Raw genomic sequence first — 19,522 nt, forward strand, 5'->3', positions numbered from 1 at the left:
CTGATCTCAAAGTATATTATAATGTATCCAAAATCAGTATTTTCTCAGGATAAAGGAGAAGCTGGGGAAGTTGTTTGTTTATTATTGTATATATAAAAAGAAAGAAATTAATGATATATTAATAATGTAAAAATTTACTAATAATGTTTTAAATAATATTTAAAAATGTAAAGATTCATATGTGGTGCACTGTTTAAAATATACATAAGTCTGTATTCCTCCAGGAGACGCTCAATATAATAAATGTAATAAAACATGGAGAGAATCTTGAACCTCAGAGTGAGAAACTTTATTGATAAAGGCAAGAAAATACATATGACAAATATACAGCAGTAAAGTGAGACCTCTGTGTCTCTCTATTCATTTGTTTTATGTTTCTGCAAAAAAATATGAACAAAGCCGTACATACAATATTAAAAAAAAAACACAAGAACAAAAAAACACACTTGAAGAACCTTTAAAGTTCAGCGTTCTGCTTTAGATTTCAATACTTCCTAAAAAAGATGAACAAATCAAGCCATAAATATATCAGACATACATTTATATGTGCAAAATCAGTTTGTGAGAAATGCCATCATCAATCATGTACCTGATGTGTGAATATGTGCTTGATCTCCTTCAGCTCTTCTTGATCTGATCTCATAAACCACAATAATGACAGTAGCCATGCCCACCAGAGCAGAGAGGACCAATCGGATCACAGCTTCAGTAGGACCACAACAGTGGACAGAGTCTGAGGATTAAACACATCAAACTGAGATCAGATCAGTCAATAAATACTAATATCATCAACTAATATCAGCGCTGTGGTACCTGCACATGTGTGACAGAGTGTGTTGATGTCCAGATGTGTGGTCTGGTTGCTGATGGGATTGTTCAGCACACAGCTGTAGGTGTTTTTATCCTGATATTCCACCTCCAGAGGTAGAGAGAGACTGATGCTGAGATCAGACGCACTGATGCTGGACAATACACTGATTCCTGCGTACCAGGAGAGAGTCACATGATGACCCACATTCACCACTGATGAACACACCAATGAACATGATGATGAAGAACAGTGTGAAGAGTTACTGATGATGACAGGAACAGGCAGACGAGCTGGAAAACATGAGAGAATAAAGATAAATGAGTGAAGATATTCATGCAGATGAGGAAGAAACATCGAGAGGAACCAAGATGATCAAAAGTAGAGCATTTAAAACTGTCTTATATACAAAGTTAAATATAAACCTGCTGGTAATGTAAAAAAGTAAGGTAATTAGTTATTTTAACTAATTAGTCATAAAAACATCAAACTGAGATCAGATCAGTCAATAAACACTAATATCAGCGCTGACATCAACTAATATTTCTGAATAACCAGAAATATGATCAAATCTAATCAACAAACTTATATTCGGTTCTACGTACATTTTTATACTGTCTGTCATCTCAAACTGTAAAATGATTAATCAATTCAACATGTAAATATTAGATAAGAATATTTAAAGGAGAAGAAAAATGATCTCTACTCACCATAGACAGAAACTCTGAATGCTTTCGAAGAGAATGAGAATCCTGCTGAAAACTTCAGTAGTTTATAATATCCATCATGTTCAGTTGTGGTGTTTGTGATGGTCAGAGATCCAGTTTGATTGTCCAGCTTCAGTCTGTCTCTGAATCTCCCATCAAGAACATCATCATATACAGTGATTCTGTCGGCCGTTACATTGATTTCAGCTATTACAGTGTTTTCAAACCTCCACTGAATCACGTCAACATCCTTCATTTCAGTAAGATCAGAGTTTAGAGAGACTGAATCTCCCTCCATCTCTGACTTTACTTCATCTGTCAAACACACAGAGAACAAACAGAAACAGGGTTCGTCATAGATTAAGATGGTTATTTTGATGGTTTCTAAAAGTAAATAGTTTAAAATTTAAATTTGAAATGAATATCATCATTAAACATCAAAAGCAAAATGAGGTTTGAATTGTATCATTGTGCTGATTAAAATATAAAACAGGTGAAACTGATATTTAACTCACCGAAGACAGTGAGACTGAAACTCTTGCTCACACGGTTGATCTGTAGTTTATATTCTCCAGTATGTTCAGTTGTGGTGTTTGTGATGGTCAGAGATCCAGTTTGATTGTCCAGCTTCAGTCTGTCTCTGAATCTCCCATCAAGAACATCATCATATACAGTGATTCTGTCGGCCGTAACATTGATTTCAGCAATTAAAGTGTTTTCAAATCTCCACTGAATCACATCTTTATCCTTCGTTTCAGTAAGATCAGAGTTTAGAGAGACTGGATCTCTCTCCATCACTGATCTCAGTCCTGAATCAACAAACACACACAGAACAAACATCAACAGACATTGGCGGAAATCGTGGGGTGGGGGGAAATGGGTCAGGACCATCTGAGGGTCGACCCCCCTAAAAATATAATTAAAATATGTTTATTGTAAAAAATATAATGATACATACTTAAAATAATTGTGCAAGTAGTAAAACAATACAAATGCAAACGGGGCAACAACAACAACAACAACAACAAAAAACGTTTTAAACATTTTGAGTCCCCCTCCCTTGCCTCACAGTGCTTTGGTCCACTGCCTGCTCCCCTTTTACCTCACCACTACATGCACAAAGTCCAGTGGGAGAGAACAACGTTGTTCAGTAGCTAGTTGAGGAACTCCAGTAAGTCAAGGCTATTTTATTCACTTTAAGAGTTCGCTCAGAATTGGAGTAAATCACTCCGCAGAAGTAGCAGTGCTTCGCCTTCTGAGAATATAGTTCCCAGTATGTATACCGGATGGAACGACGTACACATCCGGCCAGACTCCCTGGGAACTCCGAAGGTCCACAAGCCAGCGGCGGGGATGCGGTCAGCCCAGTTTTCGATCACGTGCCCATGCAGGTGGGTAGAGCTCAGCTTTCCTGGGAGGAGAGACGGAGATCCAATGGAGCAATCAGTGTTATGCCTCTTGTCTTGTGTCTGCATGTTCATCTGTGCCTGGTTCTGTGTTACAGGAGGAGTCAGTGAATTTGTCAAACGTGCCCGTAGAGTACCTTGACCTGAAGGAAGTATTCAGTAAGTCCCATGTTGCTCCTCTTCCTCCACATCGGCCCCACCCTCCGCCCAAGGGCAAGTTATACTCGCTTTCTGCTCCAGAAAGGGAGGTCATGGAGAAATACATTTCTGATTCTCTAGCAACCGGATTCACCCGCCTTCCACTTCTCCAGCGGGGGTGGGATTCTTTTTTGTGGGGAAGAAGGATGGTTCTCTGCGACCATGTATTGATTACCGAGGGTTGAACAACATCATGGTAAAGAATTCTTACCCTTTGCCGTTGATGTCTTCAGCCTTCGAGCGATTGCAGGGAGCATCTGTCTTCACAAAATTGGATTTACGCAATGCTTATCATTTGGTTCGCATAAGGTAACTTTAACACCCCCAGGGGTCATTTTGAATATCTGGTCATGCCCTCCGGTCTGTCCAACTCCTGGCGGTTTTCCAGGCGCTCATCAATGACGTGCTGAGAGATATGGTAGACCAGTTCATATATACTTGGATTCATCTTCTCTCCAGGAACAGGTTCAGCACGTCAGACGAGTGCTTCAGAGGTTGCTAGAGAATTGGCTTTTTGTCAAGGCGGAGAAATTTTTCTTTCCCAACGCTCTTCCACAGACGACAAGATGCACCCTTGCGCGTTTTTCTCCCATCGTCTATCACCCGCCGAACGTAACTATGACATTGGTAACAGAGTTGTTGGCAGTCAAGTTAGCATTGGAAGAGTAGTGTCATTGGTTAAAAGGGTCAGGGGTACCTTTTATCGTTTGGACTGATCACAAGAACCTGGAATATATTAGATCTGCCAAAAGACTCAACTCCAGGCAGGCTCGGTGGGCACTTTTTTTTCCGGTCGTTTAGATTTTTCTCTCTCGTACCACCCGGGTTCCAAAAACATCAAACCCGATGCTTTATCTTGTATTTTTGATTGATCCGAACGCCCGTCCACTCCAGAGTGCATTTTACCTGAGAGACTCATTGTCTCCACACTTACATGGGAGATCAAATCGATGGTCAAAACGGCCCTAGAGGGGGTAATGCCCCAGTTGCCCACCGAGTCGGTTTTTTGTGCCGTAGTGGACCGGTTCTCGAAGGCGGCACATTTTATTCCCTTCAGCCAAGGAAACAGCGGTGACTGTCGTAAATCATGTCTTTCGCTTACATGGCCTCCTGATGGACGTGGTTTCTGACAGGGGGCCGCAATTTGTGTCCAAATTTTGGCAAGAATTTTGTAGATTACTGGGAGCGATGGTCAGTCTATCTTTGGGGTTCCATCCCCAAAGCAATGGCCAAACCGAGAGAGCCAACCAAGACTTTGGAGAGAGTGTTGCGATGCTTGGTATCCAAGAATCCCTCCTCATGGAGTCAGCAACTCTCAATGGTTGAGCATGCACATATTGTGTTACCAGTGTCATCCACGGGCCTCTCTCCTTTGAATGTAGCTTCGTTACCAGCCACCCATTTTTCCAAGTCTGGAATCCGAAGTCACGGTCCCCTCTGCTCACGCTTTCGTCCAGAGGTGCCAGACTCTCCTCCAGGTGGGGGCACGCACCAAGGCTAAAGTCGATCGCCATTGGTTCGAAGCCTACCATATACGTTGTAGGTCAAAAAGTGTGGCTTTCTACCAAGAATATTCCCCTCCAATTCGTTTGTAATAAGTTACAGTAGCTCCCAAATTCATCGCCCTGTTCACTGTCACCAAAGTCCTTAGTGCAGTGGAAGTCCGACTCAAACTCTCTCCTGCATACAGGAGAATTCATCCCGTCTTTCATGTCTCTAAATTAAAACCCGTGTATCATTCACACATTATTTTGCCAGCTCTGGTATTTCCAACCAGATGGACTGTGCACAATTCTGCTATAAAAGCTATAGCATTGGTTAACTCCACTGAATCAATTGACTCTATTGAGACAGCAAATTCAAGGCACTTTGCTGGCAAAGCAGTGGATCATTACAGGGCAGAGTTTTTTAAAGTATTGGACTGTGTGGAGGTTCAGTTTGGTGACCGTTTCAACCAGGACAGTCTAAAGACTCTGCAAAACTTAGAAAGTGTCCTTCTGACAGGGGTGTTAAGTGATTCAGTAGTTGAGTACCCTGAGTTGCATAGAGGTTCTCTCTCAGTACAGTTGCCCCTCTTTCGCCAGAAATACCCCTGTAGCAGCAGTGGAGAGGCAGCAGAGGTCCTAAGGGGAATGCCAGTGGAGGTTCGGGGGTGTTTGACCAAGTTGAGGTCCTCGTCAGAATTATGTTGGTGGTGCCAGTGTCCTCGTGTGAAGCTGAGAGGAGCTTCAGTGCATTGTGGAGACTGAACACATGGCTAAGGGCTACTATGGACCAAGACAGACTTAACAATCTGTTAGTCTGCAATGTGCACAAAGACAGACTGGACAGCCTTAACATAAACAAGAAATGCCAAGAGTTTGTGGGGCCCAGTGAAACTAGGAAAAATATATTTGGTACTTTTGTTTAGTGCTTATCCTGTCATGTGAGTGCTTTAAAGGGGTCATCGGATGCCCATTTTCCACAAGTAGGTGGGATTCTTTAGGGTCTTCATGTAAAGTTTGTAACATACTTTGGTTATAATTCCTCAATGGTTGTGTAAAACAACACACTTTTTACCTCCTCAAAAATAGCTCTGTGTCATATTGCTCAGAAAATCCAAACATTATTGAGAGTGTTTAGGCTATTTGAGGATTAAAAAAAGGAGTGAATGGATTTTTTTAATTGTATGGTTGTTGTGTCCTCACACTGCAAAGAGACATTTTTATGCAAACACCATATAAAAGTGAATTTTGCATCCGATGCAATTTTGCATCTTTAAGTTACAGCTATTTGTTTTGTTTAGTGCCTGTCCTATCATGTAAGTTTGATTTAAATTACAGCTATTTTTTATCACTACATATAGAGCAGTGACTATAACCTAATAATTGTATTAGTTACAAAATAATTTTATTTATTTTATATGGGCACACTTGTTCACAATATTGACATTTTTCATTATGTTTAAAGTTAAGTTGAAAACTTTTTAACTTAGCTTTTAGTTAAGGGTATTCTGTTCATTGAAGTTATAACTTATTTTTATTGAGTTTTTTCTCTCTTTTTCTTCCTTACTGATCTCACTATGTTGTGTGAGGGTGTATGTCTAAGAGTGTGTAGTCATGCCTTCATTTGCTAGGCATGGTAAATGTTTTTATATATATATGTTTGAATTATAAATTAAATGTGCAATATAAATAAATAAAAGTTGAAGTTAAGTTCAAATTCCATTGTATTTTGGTGGCTTGATTGTGAAAACAACTTCAAAAACATTGCAATAAATGGTTTTGAAGAATATTTTGGTCAATTTAGTCTGCTTTTTCATTGAAAAATGAACCCCCCCTCCCCTCCCCTCCCCCCCCCCCCCTCCCCTCCCCTCCCCAAGTTAAGTTTGACTTTTAAATAACATTATTAAAAACAAAAAGCAAAATGAAGTTTGAATTATTAATTGTATCTTTGTGCTGATTAAAAAAAAGAAGAAAGAAACAGGTGAAACTGATATTTAACTCACCATACACATTGAGACGGAACCTCTTGATCTCACTGTTGATCAGTAGTTTATAAACTCCAGCATGTTCAGTTCTGATGTTTGTGATGGTCAGAGATCCAGTTTGATTGTCCAGCTTCAGTCTGTCTCTGAATCTCCCATCAAGAACATCATCATATACAGTGATTCTGTCGGCCGTTAAATTGATTTCAGCTATTAAAGTGTTTTCATCTCCAAACCTCCACTGAATCACATCATCATCCTTCATTTCAGTAAGATTAGAGTTAAGAGAGACTGAATCTCCCTCAATCACTGATACAAACTCACCAAACACACCTGAAGAACAGAGTTTTTCACAGATTAAAGCTTAAAAATCACAATGTTTGTTTGATGAAGCTTCACTAAAATACTTTTATCCATTTAAATGTGAAATGAATATCCTGCACCAACACAAAGATGATGAATGAAAAGAGAAATAGATTTATATATGGAACAACAACTAAAAAGACACCTTTACTTTAATGTTTAATGTCACACTAAAACTAATGCTGTTGATTATCTGAGCTTTATATTTATATTATTTTATTTAATCAATCCTTAATAACTGAGTTTAGAGCTGAAACTTGATCTCACAGTAAAATCAGTTTAAATATTGTTATATGAGAATAACAGTGAATGAATATTATTGTCTGACTAACCAGTAATTTAGTGAGCGGTTTGCTGATGTCAACGCTGTGGATCGAGTGGCACATGGTGGCGGTGGTGTTATGGTATGGGCAGGTGTATGTTATGGACAACGAACACAGGAACATTTTATTGATGGCATTATGAATGCACAGAGATACCGTGAGGAGATCCTGAGGCCAATTGTTGTGCCATTCATCCACGACCATCACCTCATGTTGCAGCATGATAATGCACGGCCCCATGTTTCAAGGATCTGTACAAAGGATCTAGCTGAAAAAATCCCAGTTCTTGCATGGCCACTATACTCACCGGACATGTCACCCATTGAGCATGTTTGGGATGCTCTTGATCGGCGTATATGACAGCGTGTTCCAGGTCCTGCCAATATCCAGCAACTTCGCACAGCCATTGAAGAGGAGTGGACCAATATTCCACAGGCCACAATCAACAACCTGATCAACTCTATGCGAAGGAGATGTGCTGCACTGCGTGAGGCAAATGGTGGTCACACAAGATACTGACTGGTTTTTGGCCAGTCATCGACCAGGAAACTATAAAGCATATCTGGAACAAACAGTCACTAGCTTCTAATAGGCTGAAGCAAGTCGCTCACATGCAGGAAGTATGGCAGGGCGACGCAGCGTCTCGTTCCCTCTTCAGGGAACCAGGGTTACAGTCGTAACCTGAGACATTCCCTTTCAAGGGAACTGGAGCTGCGTCGAGACGCTGTGGGAACACTATACCCACAATGACATAGTAACAAGTGCCTGTCCGTATGAAATTTCTGCGCACACTAAGACGAAAGCACCTGCGCCCCTGGAGTGGAGCCAAGGTCAAGGTCATTAACCTCACTAATGTGTGTGGCGAGGCAACATCCCGCCACATCACAAACATATTGGAGGGAACTCCTGACGGTAATGTTTTAGAAGCAGCCATACTCCTAGTCTCTTGGTCTGACGCCTCACAGTGCCACAAATGAAACATTACTAGAGGGTGTCTCCCCAAGGACACACCACATAAAGAGACGTGGTAAGCAGCTAAGGCCACCATGTACACCTTTAGTGTGGAGGGGGATAGACCTGCGGAGAAACGCTCCTACAGGAACTCCAACACTGTAACCACTGGGCAGATAACTGGGTCTGGCTGGTGCTCTCCGCACCAGGAAGTGAAAAATATCCACTTCAAGCCATAGAGTTTCCTCGTGGAGGGAGTTCTGGAGTGGAGGATGGTCTCAACAACCTCGGCTGAGAGACCTGAACATATGAGCTGGGCCCCCTCAGAGGCCAAGCCCAAAGTTTCAACAATTCTGTGCAGGGGTAAAGGATCAACGCGCTCACCTGAGAGAAAAGGTCTCATAGAGCGGAATATACTCGGGCCTGCCAAATCGGGGCTATTAACACAAGACGGGCCCCATCACAGCGAACTCTCTCCAGAACTCCCGAGAGAACAGACTACAGAGCGATGTTAATATTCAATTTTAATATGGTTTTCAATTTTGCTTTAAATTTCAGTTTAGTTTTAGTTTGAAAACACATTTCAATTTAGTTTTTATTTTATTTAGTTTCAGTTTTAGTAATTATAGTTTAGCAGAGCAAACAGACCTAAGCTAGACGTTTAATATCAGCAAAGTTTGTTTACACAGATTAGAGTTAACTGTCGTGCAGACATCTTAATAATAAAAATACAATAATGGTTTGAGATTGAACAAAGCACCAAATAAATAGAACTTAAAAGTATACAAGAAAAAACTATGAAAAATTCAGACAACCTAATTCATATTAAAGATGAATCTTGTTAAACATGCCATGTTTACTTTTTTTCAGCTGTACAATATAGCAGAGTGACCACTACTGGTACATAAAAAAAAAAAGAAAAAAAAAAAGAGCTCATTTCATCTTACTACAGCCAACACAACCTGCTATGAAGCCAGTGTGGTTAAATAATGAGGTATCTATGCAGTGTGTGAGTAGTCTCGCGTAGCCAGACCTTCAGACTGACGGCTGAAGGTCTGGAATTCATAGCAGCTTTCTTTGGCCAAGGCCCGCCCATAAGGCCGTTTGACCGACATGTCAAACAACCAATTACAGTTCGTTTTGTTCAGCGTCACGTTTCGGGGCGTGGAAATGTCACCACAACAACAGACCGGCGTGCAACAAGTCAGTCAGCATAGAAAATCAAAGAAGGAGAAGAAAACAAACAGTGAGTCATTGATCTGTTCGTGCACGTATACTTTTGAGAATCCTACGTTTAGCTGATCTTGATAAATGCTCATTGTCACTCATGTAAACACAACAGTTTTTCTTCCGCAATCACACGTCTGCGCTTTGTTTCCCGGCTGACCGAAAATAAACGCGACACTCGCGCCCCCCGGAAATCCGATAAAATTCAACCAATCAGATGACGACTTCGACATTCCTGAAGTGTTTCCAGTTAAGTGTACCATATGCATCAGACGTTTAGCCAACGTTCCGTGGGCTTGACGTCTGAGGCTGAGACTAGTGTGTGAGTGTCTACATGTTTTTCTATCCCGGTGGGGACTTAAACCTGAATGCACACAGACTCATGGGGACTCGTGTCACTGCGGGGACCTAAATTGAGGTACACAAGCTTACATTCAAACAGAATGAGTTTTTTAGAAAATGTAAAAATGCAGAAAGTTGTGTGTGATGGGTAGATTTAGGGGTAGGGGTAGTGTAAGGAGACGTAATATACACTCTGTACAGTATAAAAACCATTACGTCTATAAAGAGTCCCGATTTAGATGTGTGTGTGTGTGTGTGTGTGTCAGTCTGTCTGTGTATGAGCGTGCTTGTGTGTCTGTCGTGTCCTGGGGAAACATTGTGGGGAAATGTCTCCACATGAATAATAATATTATTAGCAGTAAAATGTTTTGTAAAAACAAAGATAATAACAGTACCTTTCAGCCTGTCAACCTTAATGAAAATATGACATCTCAAACATACAGTATAGCCAAGGGCGCCGTAAAGGGGTGGAAGGTTAGGACGATTCTAAGGGCCCAGGCTGTTATAGGGCCCAGAAGAGCAGACCCCCTTTTTCTTTTCTTATTTCTTTTCTCTTTTTTATACATACATTAAATGTGCTAGGGCCCCTCATGCACTAAATGTGTATTTTGTCTGTTTTGACCATAGATTTAATATTTAAAAAACAAATAATGTATTTACTGTTTCAGTCACACCCCTCCCCCTTACAATGGTTCATTCCACCTGCGCTGTCCGAGCTACGATCGCTAGTGTAGCGTCTCTTGCTTATTGCACTTGCTATGATGCAGCGCAGACAGTGACACACGCAGGCATGTCACATCAAAAGTTAGGGCATCAAAAAAGGAAAGGAAATAGAAGACAGAGAACGCCGACGTCGACAGTACGTCACACAGTTTTTCAAAAAGAAAGATAGCTTGCCCTATTCATTCCAAAACTTTCAGAGTTACTTATTTTTGTTGCTACATGACCTGCTTTTATCTTGCTAGCTTAGTAAAATAATTACTGAATTATGATTTACATCCAACAATAATAACATCTCTGGGTTATCATGTCTCTACACCATAGACTGTAAAAAAATAGCTCTACACAGATTCAGCGGCTGCTGCAGCACACCCACGTCCTCCTTCTCCCCCCCCCCCCCCCCCCCCCCTGCGAAATTCGCGTCCGATATTTTAGCACGTTAAAAAATAAATACAACCTCACGTTATGTCAATCACACTTGCACACTGCCTCCGAAACTTTCGCCCTTCAAAAAAAAAAAAAAAAAAAAAAAAAAAAAATCGGATCGGGTTCGATTTTCTGCGTTTTTCGCATCCGTAACAAGGGTTTGAATGGTGTTTTGACAGTTGAAAGAGCCACAGAATGACGGATACGAAAAAACGCACGCGAAATTTTCGGATTCAGTGTGCAAGGACTCAGCTGAACAAGGTGAGCCTGAGCTCGAAACTTCACGAAGATTGAAGCCTCTCAACACGTCTTATCTACTGTGTTCGCCACATTATGATAACTTTACAAAACAAAAAGTAATCTATACGCTTCAAAAATCACAAAATCAGTTTGCCGTGTGTGTCGTGTGTTCTGTGAAGTGACAGTGCTGCTGCTACGATCGATTATGTCAAACTTGACGTTCTTAAAATGAATAAAATGCCCCAGAAAAAAATAATATAAAAAAAACCTGAATAAAACATGTGTCTGTAGTAACCATTGGCTATAAGGAGTTTACAAAATAGATATTTTAATATGTTATATTATGAAAACTAAATAGGCCAATAGAAATAATATGGTTATTACATGTGTGTTTGACTTATACAAATTTTTCTTGTTTTTGTAGGCTTTGTAGGCTACTCATCTTTAGACATTTTAACTACGCAATGTGCTAAGTATCTTTTTCAAAGTAGGCTATACAGGGCATGTTTATTGGGTTAAATTTTATCTGTAAAAAATATACACTGTAAAAAATTTCTTAGCCTCCCAAATCAAAAATTTCAAGTGACCGATAACATCTAAATTTTTCAATTGGCCCAAGTGAAATTCTGTAAATTATAAAATTAAATTTACAGATTTTCACTTGGGCCAATTGAAATGTACAGAATTTCACTTGGGCCAATTTAAAAATTTAGATGTTATCGGTCACTTGAAATTTTTGATTTGGGAGGGTTACAAATTTTTTACAGTGTAGGGGGCCCAGAAATTTTGGTTTCCATAGGGCCCAGAATTTCTGGCGGCACCCCTGAGTATAGCAGTAGTACATTAAAGGTTTGGTTGTTCTTGACGGACTTGTTTGGCTGTTGCACCCACGGTTTGCACATGAAACGGCGTTTTAAAAATGCTGCGCTCAAGTTCAACTTGTGTCTCATTACCTTGAACTATTTCCCATTCCACTGCCACAGACGCATCCTTTATGAACAGCCGCTTAGGACTAGCGATGAGTTCTACGTTGCGGTCCTTCATTGAGCACGTCACAGGACAGTGGTTAATCGCCTCAGCTTCACACATGTGAAGCACCATATACAGGCATTTCCCTAAACAGCCACAGGTCAGATTTTCCGACAAAGTAAAGAGCTTATTAATTACGAAAACTATTATTTATTTTTGCTAATTATTAATTTATTTCAGTTAGTTTTTCAGTAACTGTTGTTAGTTTTGTTTAGTTTTAGTTTTTCATTTATTATTAATTATTAATTTTATTTCAGTTTACGAAAATGTTTTTTGACCAATAGTTTTAGTATTAGTTTCAGTTTTTGTTTACGAAAATAACCTTGGTCTCCATTCCCCGGGCCTCAGCCCCTGCCTCGACCGGATGTCTGCTCCCTTTTTTAAAAACCCAGGGATGTAAATTGCTTTTAGAGAGAGCAAAATCCCTTGGGCCCACAGGAGGATCTGGTGAGCCAATTTGCATAAGTGACGTAACCTCAGACCCTCCTGATGGTTGATGTAAGAGACCACCGATGTGTTGTCTGTACAGACAAGCACATGATGACCTCTCAGGTTTGGGAGGAAGTGTTTGAGAGCTCGAAACACCACCATCATTTCTAGCTGATTTATGTGCCAAGAAAGTAGATGGTCCTGCCACAGACCTTGCGCTGAGCACCCATTCATGATCGCCCACAAACTGTGAAGGAAGCATCTGTCGTTAGCATTACACAATGACAAGAAGCCCCCAACACTGAGCCTTGGACGAGGAACCAAGGTTTCTTCCACGTGACTAAAACACTTAGGCATCGCCACGTGACCTTGATCATGCGAAATGGATTTCCCCTCGAAGAAAACCCCTTGGTTCTGAGCCACCACTGCAGCGGTCTCATGCACAGGAGGCCAAAAGTTATTGCGTGTGATGCAGCTGGCATCAGACCAAACAGTCTCTGAAACTGTTTCACAGTGAGTGACTGGCCTAGTTTTACCCCATTTACGGCTGAGAGAATCAATGCTGTATGAGCAGGGGATAGTTGTGCCTGCATCGTCGTCAAATCCCAAACCACACCTAGAAAAGTGGTCCTCTGAGCCGGAAGGAGCACGCTCTTTTTAGCACTGAGCCTCAGTCCTAACTTTCTCATATGAGACAGAACGACATCTCGGCATCAACAACATCAAATCAGAAGAGTATTTAACATTTAATTTCATCAAATGAAATGCAGCCAGAAACAAGCAGACAAGAATACATGGTCTGAATGACAGGCTGAATATTCATATTATAATCTCAAACAAAAAGAACCAAGAACCATAGCCTAAATTATAGAATGCAAACACTAGTTTGCACACAATCATAAGAGAAAGAGAGAAAGAGAATTCCCGTCTGCTCAGTTCCCTGCACATTCTGTATATAGCTTATATACATTGTGGACCCGATCAACACGTTGCCTTGGCAAACGCGGGATGAGCCACTAGATCCTTGTAGCAGAAATGCAGACCCAAAATCTAGAGCCATATAATACTTCAAGCAGAAAACACTGATTAACTCACAGCCAGTAAGTTTGTAAATTGCGCAGCTGATTGTCTTCAAAAAATTAGATCAGAGGAAGAGTTCAATGAGCTTTGGAGAATAAGCTGCGATCTGATCCTAACCGAAACAAGACCAAACAGAAGACAACAAACGAAGAGTGAGAACTTGAAGCATTACTCTGTTGAGGAAACCGTATTCAGTGAAATGCAGACGCCTCCAACTACTCACTGTAAGATTTACTGTTTTTCATTATGGATAAACCTGTATGCACCGCTGTGACTCTTTTCTGTGTCTGTTTTGGATTTAGTAAATGTTGTTGTGCTCTGTAGCAGTTGTGTCCAGGATTACATGTTGGGGGATTTTCTCATATAAATATATATTTATATATATATAAATGAATAAATATTTAGAATATAGGTATTTAAATATATATTTTTATTTTATTTAATATATTCAATTTAATATAGGTATATAAATAACCTGCAGTTTGGATTTTTCTGTCGGTTTGCGTTTGCTCACCCTTATAATATGAATTCCTCCTCTATAAGTACTGTCCTGTAACAGCGAATGTTGATCCTCTCTGACTAAATTAACCAGTCATTTATTACATGGTACCAGAACAGAAACAACTGAAGTCATAAATACACATTTAAACTCACCAACCAGATGCCAGAAACACAAACAGAGCAAAACAGGGAGAAACATCTTCATCGGTTTCAGTCCACAAATATGAAAAGACAAACTCTTCAAAACTGGTTCAGTAATAAAATGACAGATGCACTGATGTGAAGATGATCTGCTGTAAAGTGAAGTGAAACTCTACATTCAGTTAAAATAACTCTGAGCTCCAGTGAAGTTGATGACATCATTTTCAACAGAAATAAACTGGCCAGTAACATGTTAAAAAAAGTCTTAAAGCAACAGTTTGATCTTCTCTTACGAAAAAGAAGTATACTTCAAGTTCATTTTATGAAATATACTTAAGTAATGTTCAAGTATATTTTTAAGCATACATTATGTAGTAAGGGCCTGTCCCAATACCTCCCCTTACTCTAGATTTCTGCCCTAACCCTTGTTTTTGCGCGTTCTCGTGTAGGGGTAGGGTGTCCCAATACTCTAAAGAGCAAGGGGGAGTGCTATTCTCCCCTTAAAATCAACCCTCAAAACATAGTGTGGTTCGATGCAGGCTTAAAACGAAGTGGAAGATGAAATTACCCAGAATACCTTGCGGACTCAGCAAGCCAGTACAATTTTTTAAACAAGATGGCGGACACCGCAGGAAAGGAACAATTTAATTTTAAGTATATTTGCGCAAATAAGCATGTTCAAATTTCTAAATATGTTGGAATATGTTAGTTTGATGCACATCCAATGGACTGTTAAGTTTTGAACGCTAATGTTAGAAAATATTTCACGAAGCTATCTTTCTGGCGATGTTCATGATATCTGCCGAGTGCTTCAAGAGAGTCTGCCCATCAAATATACATCTGATCTGGGTAGTTCATCTAATTTTATTTTCGATTTTGGCTTCCAAGGATTATAAAAAGAAGATGTGAGGTAAAACTATTAAAAACTAGCCGCATTCGTCTAGTGCTTCATCTTTTTCCTTTACAGCGCGCCGTCACTTCTCCCTAACGTTAAACCCAAACAGCACTGAGCACAATCAGCGATTGTTGTAAAATGCAGTGTCTGCTGATTCTAAATTGCGGGAGGTGTTTGATTGTAAAAAGAGCTATTATAAGCACAGTGATCCGCGCAAGAGACGTTGACCCTGTTCCCATGGCGGCGCGCGTTCGGAAACAGACTGCAACTAGACAAGCAAACTATACTTTGGGTTTCATGTGCGCGTCTAAACGATCAAATACAGACAAAAATGCGTATTCTGTATTCCACATGTCTTCTCTGTTGATTCATCAGACGTAGATAAACGAACACAGCCCACACAACAGCTGGAACCGGCATTTTTCTGAATGAAAATAGTAGTAAGTCAAGTCAAGTCATCTTCATTTATATAGCGCTTTTAACAATGTAGATTGTTTCAAAGCAGCTTTACAGAGATAAACGTATAATTTATGGTAACAGAGATTGTTTTGGCTTTATAGCGGTTCTTTAGTAAAGTTATTTTCCAGCTAAGGTTAGTTATGATTGATTCACTTCCGTCGCAACAATCATTTGTTATTAAATTAGGGGCTGCTAAGACGACACAATTCTCTCTACATAGACTTTAAACGCGAACCTGTGAGAAACGCTGATGGCGGTCACATGCGCATTAAGAATTGGTTCTATAGTTATGTGCGTTTGAATATATGTGCGCAGGTTTGGAATTCCCTACAAACCAAGCCTAAACAAAGTACTGGTGTTTCCTTATAATTTTTTAGACAGAATTTTATTTTATTTTATCAATTCGGGGTAGATACGCAAATTGAGTTTCCCGACAACACTTTATCTGTAGAGTGGTAAAGGGATCCTCCATAGGGAGAGACTAGTTGGCACTTCAGCACTGCATTGTCATCGGGTCCAGGCGAAGGTCCTTCATCAGATCTGGATACGGCCTGGATCCGGCACTAAAATTAGTGTAGATGCCATTCTTCTTATGATGTAACGAGTACATCAGGATTTATGGGAAGTGTTCCCGGTTCCAGCTGACCTAATCTATGCAGCCTAACATTGAATTATAGAAGTCTATAATGTATTATGTGAAAGCTAGGTCAAAGAGATGTGTTTTTAGTCTAGCTTTGAACTGACAGAGTGTGTCTGCTTCCCGGACAATGGTAGGAAGACTGTTCCAAAGTTTTGGTGCTAAATAGGAAAAGGATCTACCGCCAGCAGTCGATTTTGATATTCTAGGTATTATCAACTGGCCGGAATTTTGAGATTGCAATAGAAGTGAAGGACTATAATGCGTTAAGAGCTCGCTCAAGTATTGCGGAGCTAAACCATTTAGTGCTTTGTACGTGATCAGCAATATTTTAAAATTGATGCGATGTTTAATAGGGAGCCAGTGCAGTGTTGACAGAACCGAGCTAATATGGTCATACTTCCTGGTTCTGGTAAGAACTCGAGCTGCTGCGTTTTGAACTAGCTGTAGTTTGTTTATTAAGCATGCAGGGCAACCACCCAGTAGAGCATTACAATAATCTAGCCTTGATGTCATGAACACATGAACTAATTGTTCCGCATTTGTCAATGAGAGCATATGACGTAATTTAGATATATTTTTAAGATGGAAAAATGCAGTTTTACAGATACTGGACACGTGACTTTCAAATGAAAGATTGGTATCAAAGAGCACACCCAGGTTCCTAACCGACGACGAAGACTTAACAGAGCAGCCATCAAGTGTTAGACAGTATTCTAGGTTATTACGTGAGGACGTTTTTTGTCCAATAATTAGAAACTCTGTTTTTTCAGATTTAGAAGTAGGAAATTACGAGTCATCCATTTTTTTATATCCGCTATGCATTCCGTTAATTTTGTGAATTGGTAAGTTTTGTTAAGTTTTGAAGAAATATAGAGCTGAGTATCGTCGGCATAACAGTGAAAGCTAATGCCATGTTTCCTAATGATATCTCCTAATGGAAGCATGTACAGAGTGAAAAGCAGCGGTCCTAGTACTGAGCCTTGTGGTACGCCATACTGAACTTGTGATCAATGAGACATCTCTTCATTTACTGCTACAAACTGATAACGGTCAGATAAGTATGATTTAAACCATGCTAGTGCAATTCCACTAATGCCAACATAATTTTCGAGTCTATTTAAAAGAATGTTGTGGTCGATAGTGTCAAATGCAGCACTAAGATCGAGAAACACTAATAGAGAGACACAACCACGATCGGATGATAAGAGCAAATCATTTGTGACTCTAACGAGAGCAGTCTCAGTACTATGGTACGGTCTAAATCCTGACTGAAAATCCTCGCAGATATCATTTCTTTCAAGAAAGGAACACAGTTGTGAAGATACTGCTTTTTCTAATATCTTTGACAGAAAAGGTAGATTCGAGATCAGCCTGTAATTGACTAATTCTGTAGGATCAAGTTGCGTTTTTTTAACAAGCGGTTTAATCATAGCCAGCTTAAAGGTTTTTGGTACGTATCCTAGAGACAAAGATGAATTAATGATATTAAGAAGAGGATCTATGACCTCTGGAAGTATTTCTTTCAGTAGCTTAGTCGGTATAGGGTCTAACATACATGTTGTAGATTTAGATGATTTAACGAGTTTAGTAAATTCTTCCTCTCCTATAGCAACGAACGAATCAAATTTTTCCTCCGGGAGACTACAATGCACTGCCTGATGTGATACTGTAGTAGACGGTTGCATAGTTATAATTTTCTCCCTGATATTATCAATCTTATAAGTGAAGAAGTTCATAAAGTCATCACTGCTGTGTTGCTTGGAAACTTCGGTGCTTGAAGCTTTCTTTTTCATTAGTTTAGCCACCGTTTCAAATAAATACCTAGGATTATTTTTATTTTCTTCTAATAGGTTTGAAAAATAAGCAGATCTAGCAGCTTTTAAGGCCTCTCTGTAAGCAATCGAGCTCTCTTTCCATGAAATGCGAAATACCTCTAGTTTTGTTTTCTTCCAGTTGCGCTCCATTTTTCTGGCTGCTCTCTTAAGGGCCTGAGTGTGCTCGTTGTACCACGGCGTTGGATTATTTTCTTTAATCTTCTTTAAGCGCAACGGAGCAACTGTGTCTGAAGTGCTGGAAAAGAGAGAGTTAAAAGTTTCTGTTGCAATATCGAGTTCTTCTAAGCTATCTGGGATGCTGAGATGATGAAACTGATCAGGAAGATTATTAATAAAGCAATCTTTAGTGGCAGAGGTGATAGGTCTAACATATTTGAAACACGGAGTCGGCTTTGCAGCCTTGGCTAAATGAAGTTTACACGAGACTAGATAATGATCTGAGATGTCATCGCTCTGCTGCAGAATTTCAACGGCATCAACATCTATTCCATGTGATAATATTAGATCTATGATTACGACAATGAGTAGGTCCTGACATGTGTTGTCTAACTCCAATTTACAATGTCTTTAAATGCCAATCCCAATGCATCTTTTTCATTATCGATGTGTATATTAAAATCACCAACAATTAGTACTTTATCTGCAGTCAATATTAATTCTGATAGAAAGTCCGCAAATTCTTTGATAAAATCTTTATGGTGCCCTGGTGGCCTGTATACAGTAGCCAGCACAAATCTCAAACGTGATTTATAATTTATACTATATATTTTTACATTAAGTACTAACACTTCAAAAGAAATATATTTAAAACTTGATTTCTTAGTGGTTTAGAAAATATTACTATAGATTACAGCATCTCCTCCCCCTTTGCGTTTCAGACGAGGCTCATGTTTATAACAGTAATCTTGCGGGGTGGACTCATTTAAAGTAATGTAATCGTTTGGTTTTAGCCAGGTTTCTGTCAAACATAGCACATCTAGGTTATTATCTGAAATCATATCATTAACAACGAGTGCTTTTGAAGTAAGCGATCGAATATTCAGCAACCCAAGCTTTAGCATTTGCTCATCTGTATTATAGCTGTTTTTTATTTGTTGAACATCAATTAAATTTTTAACCTTAGATGGGTTTAAACGTTTTTTACACAGTCTCTATATGATGATAGCTAGGTGAAAGAGGCTCTATGTGATAGGATTTATCTGACCTTGGTGATGCGAGGCCGCTAGCAGACAGTCGGTTTAGCCAGTCTGTCTGCTTCCTGACCTGAGCCCCAGATTGTCATGTTTGAGCTCTAAGACTATGTGCCATATTACTAGAGAGAAGAGCAGCACCATCC

General features: G+C 39.7%; 1 protein-coding gene across 1 annotated transcript; it reads right to left on the minus strand.

The window, feature by feature from the left end:
- Positions 1 to 269: 269 nt before the first annotated feature.
- LOC307169996 (uncharacterized protein) lies at positions 270 to 6,912 on the minus strand. Its single transcript, XM_079890923.1, has 6 exons — positions 6,607 to 6,912; positions 2,031 to 2,324; positions 1,519 to 1,830; positions 814 to 1,101; positions 590 to 733; positions 270 to 494 (listed from the first exon to the last, which is right to left on the minus strand). Exons 1-6 carry the CDS (start codon positions 6,848 to 6,850, stop codon positions 478 to 480), a joined length of 1,299 nt encoding a protein of 432 aa, XP_079747049.1. The 5' UTR covers positions 6,851 to 6,912; the 3' UTR covers positions 270 to 477.
- Positions 6,913 to 19,522: the final 12,610 nt, after the last annotated feature.

This window comes from Squalius cephalus (genome assembly GCF_949319135.1).
Source record: "Squalius cephalus genome assembly, chromosome: 13".
Lineage (NCBI taxonomy): Eukaryota > Metazoa > Chordata > Actinopteri > Cypriniformes > Leuciscidae > Squalius > Squalius cephalus.

What these genes read in the sequence shown, in the direction of transcription:
- LOC307169996 (XM_079890923.1), bottom strand. Translation starts at nt 6,850, where the DNA reads ATGAAGGATGATGATGTGATTCAGTGGAGGTTTGGAGATGAAAACACT. An exon ending in GTTCCGTCTCAATGTGTATG is followed by an intron (nt 2,325 to 6,606) that starts GTGAGTTAAATA and finishes TTGTTGATTCAG; the next exon opens with GACTGAGATCAGTGATGGAG. An exon ending in ATTCAGAGTTTCTGTCTATG is followed by an intron (nt 1,102 to 1,518) that starts GTGAGTAGAGAT and finishes CATGTTTTCCAG; the next exon opens with CTCGTCTGCCTGTTCCTGTC.